A 23,060-nucleotide genomic window follows, 5' to 3' on the forward strand; every position below is an offset into this window, starting at 1 on the left:
TGTTCTCTTTCATTGATCTGTGTGATGTTTTTATGCCAGTACCAGGCTGTTTTGATTACAGTGGTCTTGTAGTATAGTTTGATAACTAGTAGTGCAATCCCACTTCTGGAAATATATCCTAAGAACCTCCAAACACAATTAGTAAGAATATATGCACCCTTATGATCATAGAGGGTTACTCACAATAGTCAAGATCTGGAAGCAGCCCAAGTGCCCATAGTATATGAGTGGATCAAAAAGCTGTCGTATGTTTACATAATGGAATACTATGCAGCTATACAAAAGAAGGAACTCTGACCTTTTGCAACAGCATGAATGGACCTAGATATTATTATGCTAAGCAAAATAAGCCAGGCAAAGACAAATAGCATATGATCTCACTAATGTGGAATCTAATGAACAAAATAAACTGGTGAACAAACTAGAACCAGAGTTGTGGATACATAGAGCAGACTGACAGAAGTCAGAGGGGAAGAGGATGGGGGAGACTGGATGAAAGAAAGTGGAGAGCTTGGCCAAAGAACGTATGTGCATAGTCCATGGACACAGACAACAGTGTGGTGTTGGCCAGAGGGTGGGGGTGGCACCTGGATAGAGGTGGGTAAAGGTGGAGGGGGTGGGGGAGAACATCTGTAATAGTGTCAACAAGAAAATTTTAAAAAAGAGCATTCAAACACTTCACTATAGGTTTTATACAATACAAAGATTGAATTAAAATAAAAAAGATTAGGGATAGGTTCCTGCTGACAAAGAGAGGTCAGCACCGTGGTCAGAGGAAATGGACTGAGGCGCTCATAGGGGGCTAGTAGCTGAGACATTTAGGGGAGAAGTGGGGTTTGATCAATTTTATAGGTTTGAGTTGGCCATGGACAACACTTAGTTCTGGGACCCACGCCTACTCTGAAAAGTTGTCATTCTTTGTTATTTCTTAGATAACCAGTGTTTCCCTCAGTAAAAATGGGTTTCTGTGAAGATATTACTTCTACCATTTATTAAATGCTCGCTGTGGGTCACAAAGAGCTTTAGAAACAGGATCTCTCTCAATTCACACAAAACCCCTATGTGGTGACTATTATTATCCCCATTTGTACAAGTGAGAAAACGAAATAATACAGCAAACAAGTTAATTTCCAAGAATCTGAGATGGATTTTGAACCCCCATTTGTCTGATTCTGAAACCCAGGCTTTGATCACTAAATTCTATTATCTTCCTCAGTCAAATTCCAGGATGCAGGTGACATCACCCAGTGTTGTGGGAAACACAGGATTCAAGTGGGAAAAGAAAGCATGGGGTTTGTGTTTCCTATGTAATTGCAATTCAGATAACGAAAACAAAAAGCCTAACTATTTTCTGAACATTGACTCTGGCATAGGCCCTGAGCCAAACATATTATATACACAAATCACATTTTTAGTTCACCACAACCCTAATCAGTAGAAAGTATAATTATTTTTGTTTTGCAGATGAGGAAATTGAGGACCAGAGAAGTGAATTAATTAGAACATAGTCACCCAGGCACTTCATAACTTGCAGGGATTATAAATAATGTATGTAAAGCATCTAGCATAGGGCCCGGCACATAATAGCTAAAACTTAATAAATGGGAACTATTATGTAAAGTGCAATATGGATTTTTAAATGATAGTTATTAGGGTGGTTTTTGATGGGGCTTTTGTTTTGCTTTATACTTTGAGGATTTTTAGAAGCCTGCTGCTGGCATTCTCTTTTTTCAGAGGAGTTGGGCCAAAATTTAAGATGAACACACTCAAGAATCATCGTCCCTTTGTTTTCTCTTTGAGTCCCACACAAGGAGGTGAATGCTGAGACATATACGATTAAGCAAGTCCTCAGCCAGCAGTCAGAAAAGTAATTATTTTCTCTATTTGCTGTACTTTTTGATCCAACTTACTTGACTGCACATTAGTTTACTGCTCTGAAATATTGTAATAATATCTTCTTCACCTTTTTGTGACTTTCCGCCATGAAGGTCAAATGAAATGAGACAATAGACAGCAACTGGGCTATCGAAACCCTGGGAATTTAATATTATTATCCATGTAATGACACAGCACTCTGGTCAGGGTGCCTCTTCCAAGTGTGTCTATCATCTGAAGTTTCCTTTTTCTATTTCTTTCTTTTGCTCCTCTTACAGCTTGTTAGCCAGTGAGCTCTAAAAAGTATATCCATAGGTCACACTTCTTGGAATAAGGATCCAAGAAAGCTAGGGGTATGAAATTAATGCTATGCCTTAATTGTGCAGAACCTCAAACCAGCAAATGGAATTAGAAATAAGCATCAGGTCTTTGGACTTATTGGTAGAGCTAAAGTAATGCCAGGCTGCTCTTGGCAGAACCTCCTTCTCTGTGCACAGAATTATATTAATAGGCAAACCCGCTCTGTCTACGGTAGGGAGCCGTAAGTGAATAACATATCTGTCTCCCCTTAGGGCACAAAAAGCTAATGCATTTCCTACGTGTCATTTTGATATACAAGCCCTGGGCCTGGAGTATTGATAAAATCAATGCCTTGCCTCCCCTGTTCTGGAGTTACAGCCGGCGTCCCGCACCCAGGGGTTCACGTCAACGTCATGAGACACGCACATTGTAGATGGGATGGAACTAACCTTGTCTGAATACCTACTATAGGCCAGACTGTAGCGAACAGGGTAAGTGCTTTGTAGGCATTATTTTATTAATTCTCACAGTAATCATATGATATGATTACTCCTATTATCCCGACTTGACAGAGGAGGAGAGGAAGGCCTGGGAAATAAACTTAGCCAAGGTCACACAGCTCATAAGCAAAGAAACTGATATTCAGACTCAGTTCCAGCTGACTCCAAATCCACGTTATTTTTAGTACATTTTAATTACCAGAAGAGACCAACAAAGTTGATAGTTGATTACAGGAAGGTCAGGGTTATGGTGGTCATGTTGGTACATGTACTTATTCAGTGGTTTACATAATAAAATTTTATGCATCTGCTATATAAGAGGCCTTGAGCTGAGTATAAGGGATTCTAAGGCCAACAGAGAGAATACAGTCCCCCAACCCCCTCAGTGAGTCAGCGAGGGCAGACAGGTTAGCATATGACTACTTGTAATACTTGATGAGATAAACAAAGAGGAGATCACCTGACCACTTTTACAGGCTCAGGGTCTGCTTCCCAGAAGAGCTGTCCTCCATGTAGAGTTCTGAAGGTCAAGGAAAAGGGTGCAAGGCAGAGAGTAGGAAAGCTTTTTCTGTGCAGGGTAGTAGCATCTGTTCAAACCCGGCACTGAGAGAAGTTCGTTGTATTCAGAAGCCTGTGATTAGTTCTGTGGGATTCATGAGTCAATGTGGATGGGACAGGTGTGGAGTGGGAAGGTGGTTGTCCGAAATGAGGTTAGCATGAGTGCAGAGACCAAGAGAGGCTCGGAAATGGGCTGGTCATATGGATTATGGTCAGGCATTTTCACTCGATTCCAAAACCATCAAAAGGTTTTAAGGAGCAGAGTGGAACAATCACATATGCAGAGCTATTTAGAGTGACGGCTTAGGCTGCTGCTTGGAGAATCTGCTGAGAGGAACACCATCTGGGGCAGGGACACCAATCAGAGGTCAAGACTAGGGTGGTGGTCACAGAAAAGACACAAACAAGGGAAAATATTCAAATATTATAGCTACCAAGCCTTGGCAATTGGTTTAATATATATAGGGGTGTAGGGAGAGAAATGAATATTTCCAGGGTTGGGGTTTCAATAACTCATATTTGGCACACGGAAGAGAAATTGTGCTTTTTGAAAAACTGTTGAAGGTGAAATGATAAGTTCCACTCTACGCTCACTAAGTTTGAGGTTTCTTGGAGGCATTAGAGAGGAGCTGATGAAAGACAGTAAGGTGTGAGGGTCATAAACATAGAGATGATTAGTGAAGAGTGGACAGTAGCAGGGGCCTGAGCATAGATATCTGGATGCACCAGGGAGGGGAAGGACACTTAAAAATGTGCAGAGAAAGAGGAGCTCACATTTTGGCAGAGTTGGAGATGGCAAAGAGGTGGGGAATAGCCTAGAAAGGGCAGGATCATGACTGTCAATGGCAGGGAGACTCAAGGAAGGCAGGAGTAGCTTCAATGTCAGATGTTGGATTTAGTGATGAATAAGTGACTGCTGATCTTGGTGAGGCCAGATTTAGAGAAGAGGTTGGTACCGAAGAGGACTGTGTCCAGAGCAAAAATAATGGGATTAGTGTTTGGCTAGAGGAGAGATGCCTCTTTCATTATTAAAGGACCGGAAAAGGAAGATATGGGCAGAGGCAGGTAAGTTTCTGGGGTGTGTGGGTTGTCTACAGACCCTGTGAAATAAGAGACAGATTCATCAGCTAGGAGTGAGGACGGAGCTGGTGAAATTGCAGTCTTGTGGGCAGGTGTGAAGGCTTGAAATAGTTTATAGAGAATGGGAGATAGCCAATCAGGAAAAGGGAGAAGGATTTCCAGCCAGAGAGGGAGTCCTTACATTTAAAGTGGTTTTGTGAGATTTTTTGCCTGTACTCTGTGGTTGACAGGTAAAGAAGTGGTTGGACTGACTCAGAGTTGGGGGAGGGTAATAGTGCCAGGTGGGTATGACAGGAGGACAAAGTGGGAGCAAGATAATTGTGGGTATGGCATAAAAAGCTACAACAACTATTGATTTGATAGATGAAGAAGTCTAGGTTGGAACTGGGAGGACATGGAGGCATGGTGAGTAGATCAATTGGGAGAAAGTAGGGCCAGTGGCCAAAATAATATTGGAGAAGAGGCATGAGGATAGCTGTGTGAGAGTGTTGTGAATTATCTAAATTTAGAAACTTTGAAATCAAGCAATTCTAAGTGAATTTCCCCTTTATAGAAATGGGCAGTTAAAGTGAACTGAAGGTGATCAATAAAGGGAAGGTAAAACAAAACAAAACAAAACACTGACCTCTAATTTTATGAAAATAGCCTGACAAATATGAACGGATTTATAAAATAAATTATACAATTATATGAAAATCCCAAAAGATGTGGATGGTGATAAATATCAGCCCTACATGGATGAAATCACCAATATTATCCTCAGACGTTGAGTAAGTCATTAAGGGATCCCAAGGCCATTTGCCAAGTTGAACTCAAATGCCACTGAATTCCAACGTGCACATAAGGATTTCACCCCAACGGGGCTTCTGTGATCTTATCTCAATGTTTCCTCTATTCCTCTTTCTTTTCCAATCTCCTTGTATATTGTGTATTTCATCCAATTTAGACAACTTTTAAAAAATATATTTATTAATTTCAGAGAGGAAAGGAGAGGGAGAGTGAGAGAAATATCAATGATGAGAGAGAATCATTGATGGGCCACCTCCCGCACATCTCTTACTGGGGATTGAGCCCACAACCTGGGCATGTGCCCTGACTGGGAATTGAACTGTGACCTCCTGGCCCATAGGTTGACACTCAACCACTGAGCCACATTAACAACTTCCTAGTGCACAAACATGTCCCTTAAACTCAATTTCTGTGCTTTCACATTATTCATTCAACCCAGAAGTCCAAGTTTCAACTGCCTGCCACCATGAAAGACAAATTCATGAGACAGGTTCAGGTGAAAAGGAAAGAGATTTATTCAAGTGCTGGTCACCTGAAGAGATGGAGGACTCTTGTTGCAAAGCCCACCTCCTCACTTGAGTGCAGGCAGAGATTTTTATTTAAGAGGGAGAGAGAAAGCAGAATAAAGAAATAAAGCGGAGAGTGTTGACAAGTTTCCTATGTGCAGGCCAGCACAGCCCATTCTGTTAAGGATCTTAAAACTGGTCAAGTGATGGTCTAGTGTGCATCATCTTGGTTCTATGGTTGAAGGTCAGCAAATCTCCTGGAACTGGGATGCCTGAATGTCAGAGTATGTACCTTCTGAAGTTAGCTCCTAGGGTTCTTATACAAACATGCTGCATATCTACAAGCTACATATTAGTCAGAGTCAGTATTTCCAGAAACAATGTCAAAAGAATGGTGGGGTTGATCACAATTCCCCACTGTCACACCTTCTCTCTATTCTGATTTTTCAACTCCTTTGCCTACTCCACAGCTCCCCTCAGTTGCCACTCCTTTCATAATTTATTTCCTCTCTCATCAGATTTTCTCTCTTATTTCTGGTGCCCTCTGCATTTATTTTACCTTTCCTCCTTTGGGACTTATCATTTTCTGTTTTATATTGTAATTAATTCTGAGGGCATTTTATTTTACTTTCTCTCCTGTTGGGTGGGTCTCTTATGAACAGGGACTTAAATCAGGGGTTTGCAAATATTTTATGTAAAGGGCAGCTAATAAATATTAGTTTTGTATGTGGGCCATACTGGGTGTATGGCAAGTATTCAATTTTCTGTTTTAGTGTGAAAGCAACCATAAATAACATATAAGAAAATGAGCATGGTTGTATTCCAATCAAACTTTATTTATGGACACTGAACTTAAAATCTCATATAATTTTCCCCTGTCAAAAAATATTATTTCATCTTTTTCAACCATTTAAAAATGCAACATTCATCTTAGCTCATGGGCTGTACAAAAATAGTTGGTCCTTGGGCTGAAGTTTGGTAATCCTCAGCTTAGAGCCTATTTACTGCTGAATCACCAGTGATAAAACAGTTTATGACACATACTAGGCACTAGGTAAACATTTGCTGAATGAATTGACCAATAAGTCAATGTCATCCAACCCTAAGTAACCGAACTCCTGGAAATAGCTTCACTTACTGGTTGTAACAGTCAGAATAATTAGGAACCTTGGGGTGCTAGCCTAGGCTACAGTTTGTGTGAATCTGAAATTTTTTTTTATTTAAATAAGGTGACGTTGCTTATAAGCATTATAGTTGAACTTGAACGTGGGTCTTCTGACTCCATTTCTAGAGTTTTTTACCCTTCTGAGTTTGCTGGTATAGTTCAACAGAGAAAACAATGCTTGCCTGGTTAGTCACCATGATTGTCATTTCCTCCCAGTAACTCTACAGGGTTCTGGAATTGTTCATTGGTGTCCAAGATAAGGTTAATAGGTTTGGATGAAATTGGGCCAGATAGTAGAGGGTTCCTTAGGCTTTATTTTTGAAATACCAAGACTTAATCTGGCCCATCCCAAGGGGATCCTCGTCTCCACCACTGCCTTCTAATCATATTCTTAACAGTGGGCAAAGCTGTGGTTAAGCTTATTACTGTTTTCTCACCATTAAATCTTCTGCTGGCTTTAGTATTGCAGAGGATCCTCTCCCTGGAATACTTTAGGGCTCAGACAAGCCTGGAGCAAATAGTTTGGGGCCAGAACTGAGCAAAGAAAAATGATTGTCAAAATACCATCTTATCTACAGAGAATTGAAATTCTGATCCATGTGCGTTTATCACAGTGATGGATTTCATCCATGCACAAGGGCTTCAGTTAGCATCTTCCTAATAACCAGCAGGGCCTCAGGCACCAACCCCTGGCTCACCCTTTCATATGGAAGGAGGAAAATGTCCATCTCAAAAATATAAATTTATTGTTTTGCCCTAGATATGAAAACAAACAAACACAAATGCCCATCAGAGACCCGACATCAAGTTCCAAACACTTCAACTTTCACAATCCAGTAACTTTTCACGGATGAGGGGATAAAATGCTTTGCAGCTGATCGATACCCCCGGGTCTTATAACCTTATTTTAAAACTCTGCAGACACTGTCAATGAGGTTAACTTTGAAAGCTCAGGGCCAAGATCCAAATGAAGTTGGCGGTTTTACATAATACTGTGTGAGGAAATCCATCAGCTTTGGGCCTATTCCATCGCCTAAGTCAGGCTTGATGCATTGAAGTCTCCTGCTTCCCTGGTCTGCAACTTAATTATCTAGAACTTACCTCCTTTCATGAACTGTTGGGCAGTCCAAAAGTTTGCTACCTTTCAAGGTTTTTATTTTTAAAAGTTGCCCAATAGTAAGAGGAGAAGTCACATCTGTATTCATACCCAACCTTGTCATAATTTCTAGGCTAGTAAGAATGACTCAATAATCCCAATAAATGCAAGGTGTTTCAGCAATTAGCCCAGCATCAGAGGATGCATCTCTTGACTGCATCCTAACTCTTACCGGAAACTCTATCGAGGGAATAAGAGCTGCTAAATGTCATTCAGGTAAATACTCCCAAAAAAGGGCTATTTACTCTGCCAGATTGCAAACGGCATTTCATTTCTCTTACAAGTAGAAATGACACTGATCTTTGAAATTTACCCAAAAAAGTACATTAGAAGGTCAAAGCGAAACCTTGACATTTTTTCTAAATTGTCTTTGTGAAGGTGTCACAAGGAAGAATAATGGTTATCACTATTACTGTTAAAGAGGACTGACCTTGGGTCAAGGTCTGATCCAATGTTACATCCTTATCCTCCCCCTCCCCCTTTTCAGGTTCTGTGATTGTCCCATCTCCACCTCCCCAACCCCCCACATCTCCTCCTGGAGATGCAGATCTATGTGCATTCTGGTTTTCTTCTCCAAGGAAGCAGCCCTTTAAGCAGTTCAACCAAGTTTATGTTTGAGTTTTGATAATCACAGATGCAGCACTATAAACAGACTTGTGGGGCCTTGGCCGTCAGCATCTCAAGTACAGCATGACACAAAGGGAAGATGGAATCCTGTCTTCTAAGGTCCCTTATGTAAGGAATGGGGATGATTACAGAGGCGAAGAAAAAGGCTAATCAGCTGTTAGAGACTTAATTACATTCCGCTTGGTTGAAATCCCCAAATTAACTAATTGTCACTCAGGTCACATTTGAGCGGTGGATTTTTCCCCCTGATCTCTTATTCTAATCGTTTCTTGGATGTCAGTGTTAATAGCAGTAGAATGCAACCTCCAGCCGGCAAGGGCTCACTGCGGCCCTGCTGGTAGAGGCATTTTCATGGTGGAATTCAAGGTCCTTAGAAGAATCAATTCATGGGTAAATTGAGGAAATAAAACTGGTGTACACGAAAAAAAAGTGCAAGATGACCACCTCTGGCTGTACCTCACAGAAAAGGAAGACATTGCCCCTCCACAAAGTGGGGAGACTCTGCACAGTGCGAGGCAGAACTCAGGTGCTCCAGGCCCCCAGGCCACCACTTTCTGCAGCAGATCCATGGAGCATTCCAGCAACAAAGCCAACTGCTCCTGTTTGCCTTAATATTTCGCAAAGCAAGTCTGATGGCAGTCTTGGGGACATCAAAGGCTGATAATGGTCCCAGGCTCTCAAATCAGGTAGTCTGAGCTCAGATTCCAGAAGCTCTCAGTCACTGTTTGCTCTTGGGCAAGTCACTTAAGCGCCCCCCCCCCCCCATTTCCTAATCAGGAAATTAAAGGTTATAATGGCCTTTTCTTTACAGGTCTGTGAGGGTAAAGAGAAAAAAAGGCATGGTGGGGTGGTCCCTCAAGAATTGCCAGTTATTATACTTACTAATTATTTAATAGTCATTATTACAGCCTGCAGTAGATTGATTGATATGGAAGTTGCTCAATAAAGGACTCCCAAGAACATGTTACAAAAATTAATTAGTAATTGTGAAAGAGCTTCTTTTTTATGTTCTGCTGAATTTTCAAGCCTCTCATGTTATATCATTCCAGTGTGGAACCAAAGAAGATAAAAAAACCCCAAAAAACTACTATTAACTGTTTAGCTAATTACCAGACACATCACTTTTGAGAGCACACAAAGAATAAAAGAAAACCAGAGAAATAGAACTTGGGGAACAGAGGAACTCTGGAGGATGGAAGATTATACATGAACTTCTAAAGGAAATGGTGGCTCATGGTCCCAGAGACTTTCACCAAATCTGAGGTCGAACAAGCATTGAGCTCTTCCGCTGTAGGCGGAACATCAAGAGGAGAAGAGAAGCAAATAGGCAAGTTGTTTTATGGAAATAACAATGATCAAAACACATCTCCATGAATTTCCATCTCAGTGCTGGGTTCTAAAATAGCTGACACGGTTATCCATGAAGATATTAGATTATCCTGAGAGCGGTTATTATAGGAGAAAAAAATCAACTGCTCCAATGTGAGCTGTGTAACAATTAGGCAATTCTGAAATTTCAACTGAGAGGAATTTAATTAAGGCTCTAATAGCTGATTAAACTCATTTAGATCTGCTGGCAATTGCTACTGGTTACATAAGTAACCCAAGAAGAAAGATTTCCATCTTTTCTTATGCCGTATTCAATCCTGCTGGGACCCACAGGCACAGTCCTTCAGGTGCTTAGACCACCTGGAACAGAATGACTTAGACCTTGGTTGAAAAGCCAGGTTCCCAGGCCTCCTCCCAGACCTACTGAGGCAGGCACTCCTGAGATCTAGGAGTCTGCCTTCTTAACTAGCCCCCAATGAGAGGTTCTTATTCATGCTGAAGCCTCATAGTCCCATTTAAGACAGTGCATTCAAAGGTAGCAGACATTGTCCCCTCTGTATCTGGAAAGTAATTCTTAGTGTCACTCTGCCAGTGGCATCTGTGGCCCCAGGGCATTGAAGACAAAATAGGTTTGACCCACATCTGCTTTCCAGAAGTTTCTTTTTAAAAATATCTGTTTTTAAATTGACTTTAGAGAGAGAGGGAAGGAGAGAGAGAGAAAGATTGATATGAGAGAGAAACATAGATTGGTTACCTCCTGCATGCACCTCGACCGGGGAACAAAGCCACAACCTGGGTACATGCCCTGACCAGGAATCAACCAGCAACCTTTTGGTGCTCAGGACGACACCCAACCACCTGAGCCACCCGCCCCGGGCAACAGTTTCTTTGTAACAGAAACTGAATATACCATGAAGGGAAAAGTTGGGTTCCGATAAGACGTTTTGTTTCAGCAGACTCTAGCTGTTTTGGATGAAATTTCACTCGGGATTTGGTTAAAAAAAAATATACCATTGGACTCAATTGCAAAGTTCTCCAGATAGAGTACATTTCAACTTCATATCAGGCCGTGGCTTACACATCTGTGCTCTAGTTTCCTGATCAATCAAATTGAAATCTGTGTCAGGTTTCAAGCAGCAACCCAAGACAAACTTACTTGTGTGTAACCCTGCTATCAGCTTGCTTACAGTATTAGATTTGCATGCAGAGGCATGGAAGTGATGCTAATCGATGATGTTAGTTATGCTAAATATGGACATTAAATCATTTTAAATTTCCTTCACGGCCATTTATCTCATGTCCTTTGGAAGACTTTATATTTCAGGTGGAGAGAAATTGGCCTCCTTGTTTGCCTTGTTTTTCTCCTTAAATTTATCTTTCTGAGGAGTTAATTACTCATTTTCTCTAGCTTGGGAGTAAATCATTGCTTATTATCCAAAGTGAAATGTTTTCCGATGTTTTGCACACATGGGGTGTTTGTTTTAAGGCCTCTTTCCACCTTGGTTATGAAATCACCCAACGAGCTAACCGGGGACAGGCAAGCTAGACCCCAGGCAGTGTGAACTCTGCTTCCGTCGTCAGTTTTAATAAATTTCCTTTCTGATGTTTAATTTTGTAATCCCTATTGTCTTATCTCCAAGGAAAGGAGCTGAGTAAACAGGTCATTTTCCTCTTTAAACTTTGATTCCAAGTAAAAATGGATGGTATGCTGCAGTCTGAGTCGAGCTCAGTTTAGCAAATATTTATTGAACTGGCTTGTGGGTGAATGCCATAGCATATCCGAAGGGGGGTGGGGGGTGTCACATGGTTGTGGAAGCTGGCCAGGCCGGATACTCAACAGAACTGTAATTCAGTGCAGCCTGGGTCATCGCTCCCCACTTACATACAGTTATACAATTGGTCTCCAAGTTCTATTGATTCTACCACTTTGAGATCTCATGAGTTATGCCGGCCTCACCGATATGGTCCTATGTGAGCCTCAACCAGATTAATGCAACTGCCTCCTAACCCATCTGTCTGAATTCACAATTTTTTAGCCACAAGCCCTGTCTCTGGTAAGAAGTTTTGGTAAGAAGTTTTCTAATACACCAGATTGATTTAGCCCTCCCCTGATTAAAAGTCTTCAGTCACCCCACCCCCCCCCCCTCCATACCCCTCAGTTGCCCCCAGGATAATGATAAAACCTTTAACTAGCCACACCACAACTCTTCTGGTCTGGCTCATAGTTGGAAGCCACTTCCTACAGGAAGCATCTTTGGGTTCCTTCCAGAGCAGGTGGCTGTCTGCTTCAGTAGCATCCTGTGCTTACCCTAGCAGGCGGTCATCTTGCTTTATTGCCCTTGAGCTTTAACTTCTCTCCAGCCAGACTGGAAACTGAGGGTGGGGACCGGGCCTGGGCCTGTTCACAGTTGTAGCCCCAGAGCCTCCTGCAGTGCCTGGCACAGGGTACAGCACCGGATGCATGTGTATTGAGGGCATGAATGGACAAGTGGGAGAATTCAAAAAGAAAATGTTCTGGAGGCACAGAAGATGCAAAATGAAATCCAGATGGAGAATTAGGGTCCATGGGAGAAGTGGTATTTGAGCTGGACCTGGAAAGAATGGGTAGGATTTCAAACTGTGGCGATAATAAGGTGAGGAATTTCAGGTAGAAGAAATAGTCCAGGCAAAGTAGGGAAGTGGGTGTTGTTCAAGGTGTGTGTGGTGAGAACTGAAAACTAGATACATCGTTGTGGCTTAGTAGTGTGTGTGTGTGTGTGTGTGTGTGTGTGTGTGTGTGTAGAAGTGTGTTTAGGTACGGGCTAGGTATGTGTGTTTGTGTAGTTGTGCATGTGTGTGAGTGTATATATGTGTGTATTGTGTATGGGTAGGTATGCGTGTATGCATGCAGGTGTGTGTTTATAGGTTTATGTATGATGTATAGGTATGTGACATATATACACATATACACACATGGACATTTATATGTATATGTAGTGAGTATGTGTAGGTATGCATAGTGAGTATGTGTGTTTTGAAGGTGCACATGTTTTAGTGTGAGAGTATGTATAGGGTGTACAAGAATGGGAAAGAGAGAGATCAATGAGAGTGTAACAAGGTTAATTGGACCTATATCACAGGGTCCTTTAATGTAAAGGGGAGTCTGGTTTGGATTCTGTAGGCAGAATGCATCATGGAAGGAGTTGAGTAGGGGTGTTTAGATATATGTTTTAGGGGATGGTTTGGAAAACCAGGAGGCCAGTAATAAAGAGATTTTAATTGTCTCTTGTAAGCATTTTGTGAAGAGATCAAATAAGATCCAACACTCATATCTCTGAAAGGAGAGCCACACACATCTATTAACCTTCTTTCTTGCAGCCTAGATGACATGTCTCTGAATTTACCCAGACACGAAGGGGTAAATATTAACTTAAGAGCCTCTATTCTGGGAAAGTATTGGCTGAACTTTTCAAGAAGTAATCACTGCCCTTTCACAAAATGCTTTTTAGGACCTTAAGAGCAATTCGCTTTCTAAAAGCGAATTTAAATTTTATTAATAAGAATGGATAAAAAATCATTACAAAGTTAATTTACCCTTTTCATATTTCTTTTAACAAAATAACTTTTCTCCATCAGAGGTCAATTAGTTTTCTTTGTCCTCAAAACTTCAATATACTTGCTGAAAACACTCAAAGGTTTATCACCAAAATGCAGTTTATTTTGAAGGTAAAACATTTTTTTCTTCTCTCACACAGTCTATTTGGGTGAGTTTGGGAATGTTTTTAAGTACAAAAAAAAATTCATGATAGAGATAAAAATCACCTGCCCTCACTTTTTTTCTTGTGTATAAAGTGTTTATAAGAATTAAGCTAGTGCTAAGAATGGTACCTAATACATAAGTGCTTAGTGATTGTCAACTTTTATTGTTATAAGAGCTCAGGCAATACCATCAAGATTTTATTAATCTCTGCTTTATTTTTTAGCTCCATGTTTAATCTCTGATTGGTTCTTTTGTCATGCCCACCCTATCTTACTAGTCCCAGCAAAAGTCCCAGGGAAAATTCCCATTGGCTCAGCCTACGTCATTCCTTAGGTTACAAGATTCCATAGCTGAGGCATATAAGGATACACTGATCAATCCACTAGCATTTTCTGTCTCATGAACATTTTTTTTTTAATTCAAGCTGTGTGTTCATTCATTCCATTAACAACTATCCATTAAGTCCCTCCTTGTGCTAAAGCCTGAGTTAGAAGCTGGGGACATAGAAACCAATCTCTGCTAGACTGGGGAATCATTATCTAACAAATGTAGCAAATACATAAATATATAGATTGTTGAGGTATACTATTATTAAGCAAATGGAGGTTAGATATTTAAATCAAAGTAAGAATTTGTGAATGAAATGACATGATAGTTGGGACTTTCTTCAATATAGCATGGAAAAAGTAGTGGAGTATAAATGAAACAAGACTGGCATGAGTTAGTAACTAATGAAGCGAAATAATGGGAATATAGAGATTCATTTTACTACTCTCTTTTGTATGCGTTAATTTTTTTTCATAAAAAAGGAAGAATTTGGATTGAAGAAGCAAAGAACCTTCACTTTTGGACAGGTAATATACAGAAATATGTTCATGATGACTTCCATATATCATTTTCCATTTTGGCTAAACAGACTAAATTAACTCTTAGAGTAAATCTCAACTCCTTGACAGGACCTACAAGGCTTTGCATCATCTGGCCCATGCCTTCTTGGAGTACTCTTCCTTCCTCCACTCCCTCTTACTCCCCACCCTCTCATCTTAGATTTGTAATCTCAGTTTGTGTCACCTCCTCTGGGAAGCCTCCTGTGATTTCTTCCCCCCTCTCTTCTCTCATATACCTACTCACTTTTTTTTTTTCTTCCTCCTGGTCTGCATGATATATACTTTTGTGTGATTATTTGACCCATGTGTGTCTTCCCAATTAGCGTAAGAATTCCATGCAAGTAATTTGTTGTTTTCTCTATAGTATCCTTAGTGTCTAGCACAGTTCTTGGTACTTAGTAGCCACTCAATAAATACTTATGTTTATAAACACTGGACTCATTTATAGTCCTTTGAAATAAGGATATCAGAGGGGAAATATAAGGATGTCTGTTCTCCTCTGTCTGGTATATAAAATCTTGAAGTTGAGATATTTGGTGTCTGGAATGGGAGCCTGTGAGACTCAGAGAAGTAGACAAGAGCTCTGAGGATCTAGGGCATTGTTTACACAGCAACTTCAGCTTCTGGTCAAGTTTTTCCACCCACCACTCACTTCCACCCTCCTTGGCCAACTCATGGGTGCTTTCTTAGACATGTTGGGAATGGAGAGAGAGAAGATTTAGGAAGTGATTGCACTCTGGGAACTCATAAACCTTTGCAACCTCTCTCTCCATGAGTCAGCCTTGAGCTGGATGGAGCTTTTGCCTGCCTCCCACTGTGTAGGGTATGAGATGTGGTCAATGACATCACCATAGATCTGCTAGCTGAACAGTCTTTGCCTCTATTTAGGTATTTTGGGGACTTCAGTGCTTGTCTCTGAAGGAAGAAAGGGTACTGGAGCTATAATATGATGAATGCAGATCAATTAATAGATGTACTAGTAGGAAAACATCTTTAGATTCAGATAGCCCCATACTATTGCTCTGGTTCCACCATTTATTATCTGTGCTTTTGTTGTCTGAATTGTGAAGTTGGAATAATAATCCTCACCATGGAATTATTGGTGGGGATAATAATAGGATAATAATAGGATTTTGGGTGATATTGCCACATTTCCTCGCCCCAAAGTGATATTGTTACAATTATAACATCAAATGCTATGGTGGAGATAGGCGCAAAGTTCTGTATTACTAGGGAAGACAGGAATTCCTTTAAAGATTATGTGATATCTGAGCTACATCTGAAATGCCTACTACAACAATAATAAAATAATAGCAGCTACCATGCATGGTACTAGTAGGTACTTAACTAGTGCTAATTTCTATGCTCAATGTTTCTTGTATATTTTTGGCTCATATAGTCCTGAAAGGTGTATCCTGTTATTATCTGAATTTTACAGATAGAGAAAGCGAATCTCAGAGAGGTTGAGTGACTTTCCCAAGGCTTCTCAGCCAATGAGAAATTGTGTATATGTATATGTAGTGAGTATGTGTAGAGAAGCCATGATTAATACTTAGCTCTGTTTGACTCCAAAAGCCATTTGCTTGCCCACTGAACTACCAGGCTTCTGGGGAAAAAAAACAAGGAGGGAGTTGGTATAACATTCTCCAAAAGGAAAAGTTTGGCTGTGTCTTTAATCTATTTATTATTAAAGGTTTGATCTTTGACCTGCAGCCAACTGATAGTTCCAAGAAGGAAGCAATTGTTCTGTTTTTATCTATCAGTGTTCCCGGGCTGGTGCCAGCTCAGAGTTGGTGTTCAATAAATCCGTGTTGAATGAATGAAGAATTCGATGGGCTCAACATTCTCTCCAGCTAGTGTTACATATCACAGCATGGGTAGATGAACAAGTTTGACCAAACTACTCTGCTCCCCTTCCTATCTTAAAACGAAAGGTACCCGTGAAGCTGGACAATTTTTTTAATTAGCCACATGGGATGTTTCTCTACAAGAAGCAAAGATTTTCCAGTCCAAATGATGAGATCATCTTAGAGAACATTGGCTGCCTTATCCACCCTCTCCCAACCCTTCACCTCTCCTGGTGTCCAGAGAGTCTGAATTCTCTTGAAGGACCTGCGATTCATTTCTGGCGACACTTACATTCCAGGGGGAGAGGCCGGTGGGTCATGTCGACACAGGCGAGCCTGGACTTGGCACTTAGCATTTCAGACGAGGCCTTTTTCTTGAGGCTGATATTACAAATAAAAGGCTGACCTGTGGTGTCAAGCAACTGCACGTGGGAGGAGGGCAAAGAAAGAGAAAGTGCGATGCTGGGGGCAGCTTTCTCCCACGTGCATGCGAACAGTGCCAACAAGCTGTCAAATAAAATTAAAGTTCAAAACACACAGCCTTTAATTTGATTTCACTAAGATGCCGGCTGCTGCTCAGAGGGAACACATCGATTCTGTTTTGACAGATCTTGATGTGTACTAAGCAGAAGTCTCCACTCGGTGCTGGATTCATAAAAGTTCACCTCAATCTGCAACTTAAGTAGAACCATATCTGAGCGTGAAGTGTTGCTTCTGTTTCCTCACCTGCTCTGACCCTGGTGTTGTCTCTCCCCCTAATCTTCCCTCTACTTCATCTTCCTTTCCCCTTTCCTCTTTTTTTTTTTTATAGCACTAAAAAACCCCCTCCTTTGCATTGTCTCTCTTCTATACTTAAAAGGAAAAGTATGTGGTCCTTAACTCTGTGCCGGGCACTGTGCTGTAAGTTTTTCATAAATTGCCTTATTTAATTCCCACACATCCTGCCCTGGTCGGGTAGCTCAGTTGGCTAGAGCATCATCCTGATACGCCAAGGTTGTGGGTTCGATTCCGGGTCAGGGCACATACAAGAATCAACCAATGAATGCGTAACTAAGTGGAACAAATTGATGTTTCTCTCAAATCAATAAAAAATTCTCACAACATCTTTATAAAGTAGTTGGAATTATGCCAACTTTAGGCACCTTTAAAGCAGGTGGAATAGTTTCAGATGAGAAACAGATGCTCATAGTGATTAAGAGCTTGCCTGGGGGTTGTACAGCTAATGAGTGGCAGAGTTGCGGATTCAAGCCCAGGTCTCTCTGATTCTAAAAATTCGTGCTATTTTCATGACATCAGTGATCCTGAACTCTGGCAGGACTCGGGAATCACCTGGGGAGCTCCAAAAGTGTTAGGGCAGTGGTTCTCAGCCTTGGCTGCACATTAGAATCACCGGGGAATCTTTTTAAAATCCTGATATTTGGTCTCATCCTCCGGAAATTCTGTTTCTTTGTTACTAATGTTGTGGCCCCACCCCATAACAAAGAAACAGAATTTCCGGAGGATGAGGCCCAGAAATCAGAATTTGAAAAAGATTCCCCGGTGATTCTAATGTGCAGCCAAGGTTGAGAACCACTGTGTTAGTGCTTAGGCAAAACCCCCGTGATGTCATTAGTCTGGGGTGAGTCTGTGCCCAATATTCTGCTCTCCGTCTGTCCCCATTTTTCTCAGCATGTAAAGCAGATGCGTACGTTGAGGCAAGTAGCAGAAAAACCCTTAAGAGGGATGGATTTTTCTCCTGCTCCTCTCACGGGGAAAGACTCGCCTTTCCAGAAACCAGTTGTGCCAGAAAGCACAGGCCTGTCTTTGTCTTTATGGTGCAGGTGGGCAAGTGGGAGAACCAGACCCTGAGCCTGAGGCACGCCGTGTGGCCGAGGTACAAGTCCTTTTCGGACTGTGAGCCGGACGACAACCATCTGAGCATTGTCACCCTCGAGGAGGCCCCCTTTGTCATCGTGGAAGACATAGACCCGCTGACCGAGTCGTGTGTGAGGAACACTGTACCCTGTCGGAAGTTCGTCAAAATCAAGTGAGTCGGGGACCCTGTCACGTTGAATGTGCCCAATCCTTTCAATGGCATGTGTCCTTGATCATAACAAAATCTATAAAAGAAAACAGTGTGTGTAATGTAAAATAGGCCCTGTTATAATAAGTATAATATAATGATAGATTTTTAAAAATACTTAAACTGGAACTACTCCAAGTGGTTTGCCTTATTTAATTTCAACAACCGCAATGCAAGGTAAGCGAGTTTGACATTTTAGGCATAACAATGGAGTTATGGAAAAAATTAAGAAACGCATTTAAAGCCATTCAGCTGGTAAATGGAAGGGGCAAGGACTCAAAGGCTGGTCCATGTTCTAGCCAGGGGTGGGCAAACTTTTTGACTCGAGGGCCACAATGGGTTCTTAAACTGGACCGGAGGGCCAGAACAAAAGCATGGATGGAGTGTTTGTGTGAACTAATATAAATTAAAAGTAAATATCATTACATAAAAGGGTGTGGTCTTTTTTTTCAATAGTTTTATTCATTTCAAACGGGCTGGATCCGGCCCGCGGGCCATAGTTTGCCCACGGCTATATCTAGCCATTATGCTGAATCAACCCTCTCTTTCAATCTTTCCTTAAACAATTAATTTCTTTGTATTTTTCTGGCTGCTCCCCTCCCCCAACCTCACCTCTTTCACTTCCTTCCATCTCTTTTATATTTTCTAGATCCAAACTTTTCAAAACTTTTCAAAAGTTCTCTCCATTTGGGGATCAACACACACCTTACAAATGACTTTCTGGTGTGATCAAGGGGACCTGATCTCCTGGCAGAATCCCAGCTTAGCAGCAGCAAGCAAGCATGGCACCTATGTCACTTCCTCTTTCATTACAATTGAAAGAGGAATGGACTTTTGTATCAGAGCCTCTGGTGAAGGCTTCTCCCTAACATATAAACCTGTTGGAGAAGCACAAGTCTTCATGGCCAAGTCCAAGGCCCTGATTATAGTCTTTGCTATTGCAGACATAAACAAAAATACCACCCTTGTGGTGGATTCACCAAAGGAAAAGGCCTAGGGTTGGATGGAAATCTACTTTTTTTGTTCAGAGTATTTTCTGATTGCCTCCTTTCACCTCACTAGTTCTTGCTTGTTCTGTAAGTCTTAACTACTCCCTCCCCAAGTTGGGTTAGTTCTCCATACTTCAGCAGTACTCTGGATATGTGTCCATGTCTTAGTCAGGTCAGGCTGCTATAAATTAGCATAATCTGCATGGCTTGAAAAACAGACATTTATTTCTCACAATTCTGGAGGCTGGAAATCCAAGATCAAGGTGCTGGCAGATTCATTGTCTGATGAGGGTCCTCTGCTTATCGTCCTATCTTCACATTGCAGAGGAGAGGAAACACGTTCTCTTGCTCTTCTTATAAGGGCACTAATTCCATTCATGAGAGCCTCACCCTCATGACCAAATTACCCTCAAGGTCCCCCCTCCAAATATCATCACATTGGGGATTAGATTTCAACATATGAATTTGAAGGAACACAAACATCCAGTCCCTACAAATCTATCTCTTTCTTTGTTACCATTTTTTTGTGTGGCTTATAGTTTGTCTGTATTTCCTCTTGGATTGTTAATTGCCCAAATTTGAAATGTGACTTATTAATTTGGTACCCCCAGTGACAAGCACAAAACATGACATACTGATATTGATGATGCTTGAAATCACGGGGAAAAGGATATTTTTTCCCCACATTATACAAGATGCAAATCCCCAGAGCTCAGCTCTTGGGATAGAGATAATTTTTTAAAAATATGATTGCTAAATATATTTTGAAGGCACACTTCAGTTTGGAGAACACTTTGTTATCAATACTCAGCCAATTTGGAATTGAAATTCTGAAATTATTCAAAAGATAATGATCAGCCTTTTTGGAGTTGTCAGCCTCTTTGGCACTGAAATTTTGAATGAGTTGATCAATAAATAAATACACATTAAGCACACTTTATGAGTGAGGCAAAGTTCTGGACACAGGAGATGCATCAATGGACAGGAAAGACAAAAGACAAAAGTCTTGCAGTCATGAAGCAGGCACCAGGTAAAAATCAACTCAACCAATGAAGGACCAGGGCAGTTCCACGTTATGATAAACTTTGGGAATGATGTAAAGAAGGTGGTGTGAGAGGATGGTAGCTTGATGGATGTGGGACTTCTTTAGCTCACACAGGTAAGAATTAAGGTCATAAATAAAGGATGAAAAGGAGCCAAATGTGGGGAAGTGCCTTCCAGGAAGCGGGAGCAGCAGTTGCAAAGGCCCTGAGGCAGGAAAGAGATTACTGAGTTTGGGAAACAGAATGAAGGCTAGGGCAGTGCTGTAGAGTGATGAGCTGGGGAAACAATGGGAAAGTTGTCAATGTTTTGATTTGAATGGGTGTTCTCTGAGCAGAACTTGGTCAGATGAAGAAAACAAAGTGGCTGGCACAGAGCAAAGAGTATAACCTCCGTGAGGAGCCTCCCGTATGATAACAATGCCTTTTCTATTCAGTATGGCCAGTAAGTAGGACCTCTTGCACTTTACAATCAATAATAGGGTTTAAATTCTTAAAAGCAAAAGCCCTGGGGACAAAAGCAATAGATCACCAAGTCCTGAGTCACATTTGTATGGAGAAAATGAACCCCCAAATAAATTACTCTCTCTGAAAGAATTGACTTTTCCCTGAAGAATATAAACACATTAACAGGTTCAGATTCACACGTTTAGTTCCCGTGGGAGGTGATGACTTGCAGCTTTCTTTTTCTCACTTGGGGACGTAAAATGTTTACTGTGCATCTAGATAGCGTTAGTCTTTGTTTTACCTGAAAGCAATGGAAAATTACTAGGTTCCACTAATCCCAACATTAACACAGATTGGATCCATTGCATTTCTTAAAGGTAACATGAGGCAGGCCAATTGATTCTAAAAAGGATTCTTATTAGATAACATGATTGTGTTTGTTTTCTTGATGCTGTTCTCCCAAAGAAAAACTCTTTGCCTCTCACTTCTAGTAAATGGTAGGGTCTTGAGGGCACCCATAAGTCTTCTAAGATCACAGGCAATAGGAAATGAGCTGAGAAATCAGAGTTTTCTTCTAGCCTGCTAGTTGAATGTTAAAGAAAAATTATCTGGCCTTGCTGCATAGAAAGAAATGTGGCCATACTATCAATTAATCCCCCAAACTGTTAAGTCATTGGTGAGAGGAGAGGAGATAGAGTCTTAAGTGCTTATGCGAGAGGTGCTTAGGTGCTTTATCTCCTCCGCTATCCTGCAAGGTAAGTGTTAGCCTTCTCAATTTACAAAAGAGCAAACTGAGCTGTGAGTGAACAGACTCCCTGAGTGTTTGTGGTTGTTAGTAGCAGGCCTGGCATCTGAAAGCAGCTCTGTCTGACTGGCACGGCCATGCTCACATCCAGGGGCCACACTGGGGAACTGTAGAGCCAAAGAATTGGATTTATTGGGTCCCTTTCCCTGTATTTGTTTTGATGAGTCACCCTTTAATTTTGGGTGATGGGAGAGAGCTGAGAGAGAGTGCAGGGGCACCATTTCTCAGATGTCAATGTAATTAAGTCATACACACACACACACACACACGCACACACACACACACACACACACACACACGGGCTGTTATAGGAATCAACTACAAGCTCCCCATTACAAGCTGGTTGTGTTTCCATAACCCCGATGATAAGTTCAACTATTGCATTTGCTGCATGTCTTCTTCATCCCATGTCCTCAGGGCCTAGTTCTATGTCATGCACAGAGTAGTACCCAGTGGTGCTTGCTGGGTGAAAAGATTCCATGACTTCATATCTAGAAATAACTTAGTATTAAGGAGTGTGGGGGTATAATTAACTCATAAACTGGTTAAGGTGCCCAGGGAGGCCAAAGAATCATATAAGTCATCATATGCCTGTGACCCTGAATCTTAAACCTGGGGCATCTGTAATTCTTGTCCAAACTCTTCCAGGAATCTTGACCAGGGGAAGGAAGATAAAAGAAATAAAGCAGCAGAGAGTGAGGGAGACACAAATGGGAAGAGGTGGATAAGAGGCATCGATGCACGGCCTATAGCGGCCAGGAAGAAAGATAATTTGATTTTGACACATTTTTCAGAGTCACAGATACCAAGAAGGAAATCATATCTGGACATGCCATTAACTTAATATACTTATAGCAGTTGTAATTCCAGCCTGGCCCGCTTCTGCTCTGGGAACTTGTGGGGATAGGCAAGGTACCTACTTCCTGTTACACTGTGGAGTTGCATCCACCAGTCATTATATGTAAATGTACACAGATGTAACCTCCCATGACCCCTAAGCTGAGGGTGGCAGGGTCAGAGCAGGTTATCCAGCCTCTAGGCTAGAAATTAGGTCTCCATGGTGGTCCTGGCTGAGAGAAGCAAGTTGGTTGAGCAGAGATTGGGGACAGGATAGGAAGGAGGCAATGGTGAAACAGCCATTCAGAATAGGTGATCTGTGATTCTGAGATAAGCAAAACATTGAAATAAAGATTTCATTTGGCAACCCAATTTCACATCTCACAGTTATTTGATCAAATCTCTTTATACTCATGGGTGTAGATGCAGATCTACACTAATGGTGCTTGATGTGTGTTTATATCCATTTATGTATGTAGTATGCACTCATCATGGATACTGTAAGGGGTCTAAATATGAAAA

The 23,060-nt window shown here is 41.3% G+C and overlaps 1 protein-coding gene across 2 annotated transcripts in view; it reads left to right on the forward strand.

Moving 5' to 3' along the window:
* The window catches only part of GRIN2A (glutamate ionotropic receptor NMDA type subunit 2A), a 371,825-nt gene that overhangs the window by 275,858 nt on the left and 72,907 nt on the right, over positions 1-23,060 (forward strand). For both annotated transcript variants that reach the window (XM_081089521.1, XM_081089522.1), the window contains one exon: positions 18,179-18,384. In XM_081089521.1, the coding sequence (XP_080945647.1) occupies positions 18,179-18,384 (206 nt within the window). The remainder of the gene's footprint in view (positions 1-18,178; positions 18,385-23,060) is intronic.

This window comes from Myotis nattereri (genome assembly GCF_964212035.1).
Source record: "Myotis nattereri genome assembly, chromosome: 4".
NCBI classification, from domain to species: domain Eukaryota; kingdom Metazoa; phylum Chordata; class Mammalia; order Chiroptera; family Vespertilionidae; genus Myotis; species Myotis nattereri.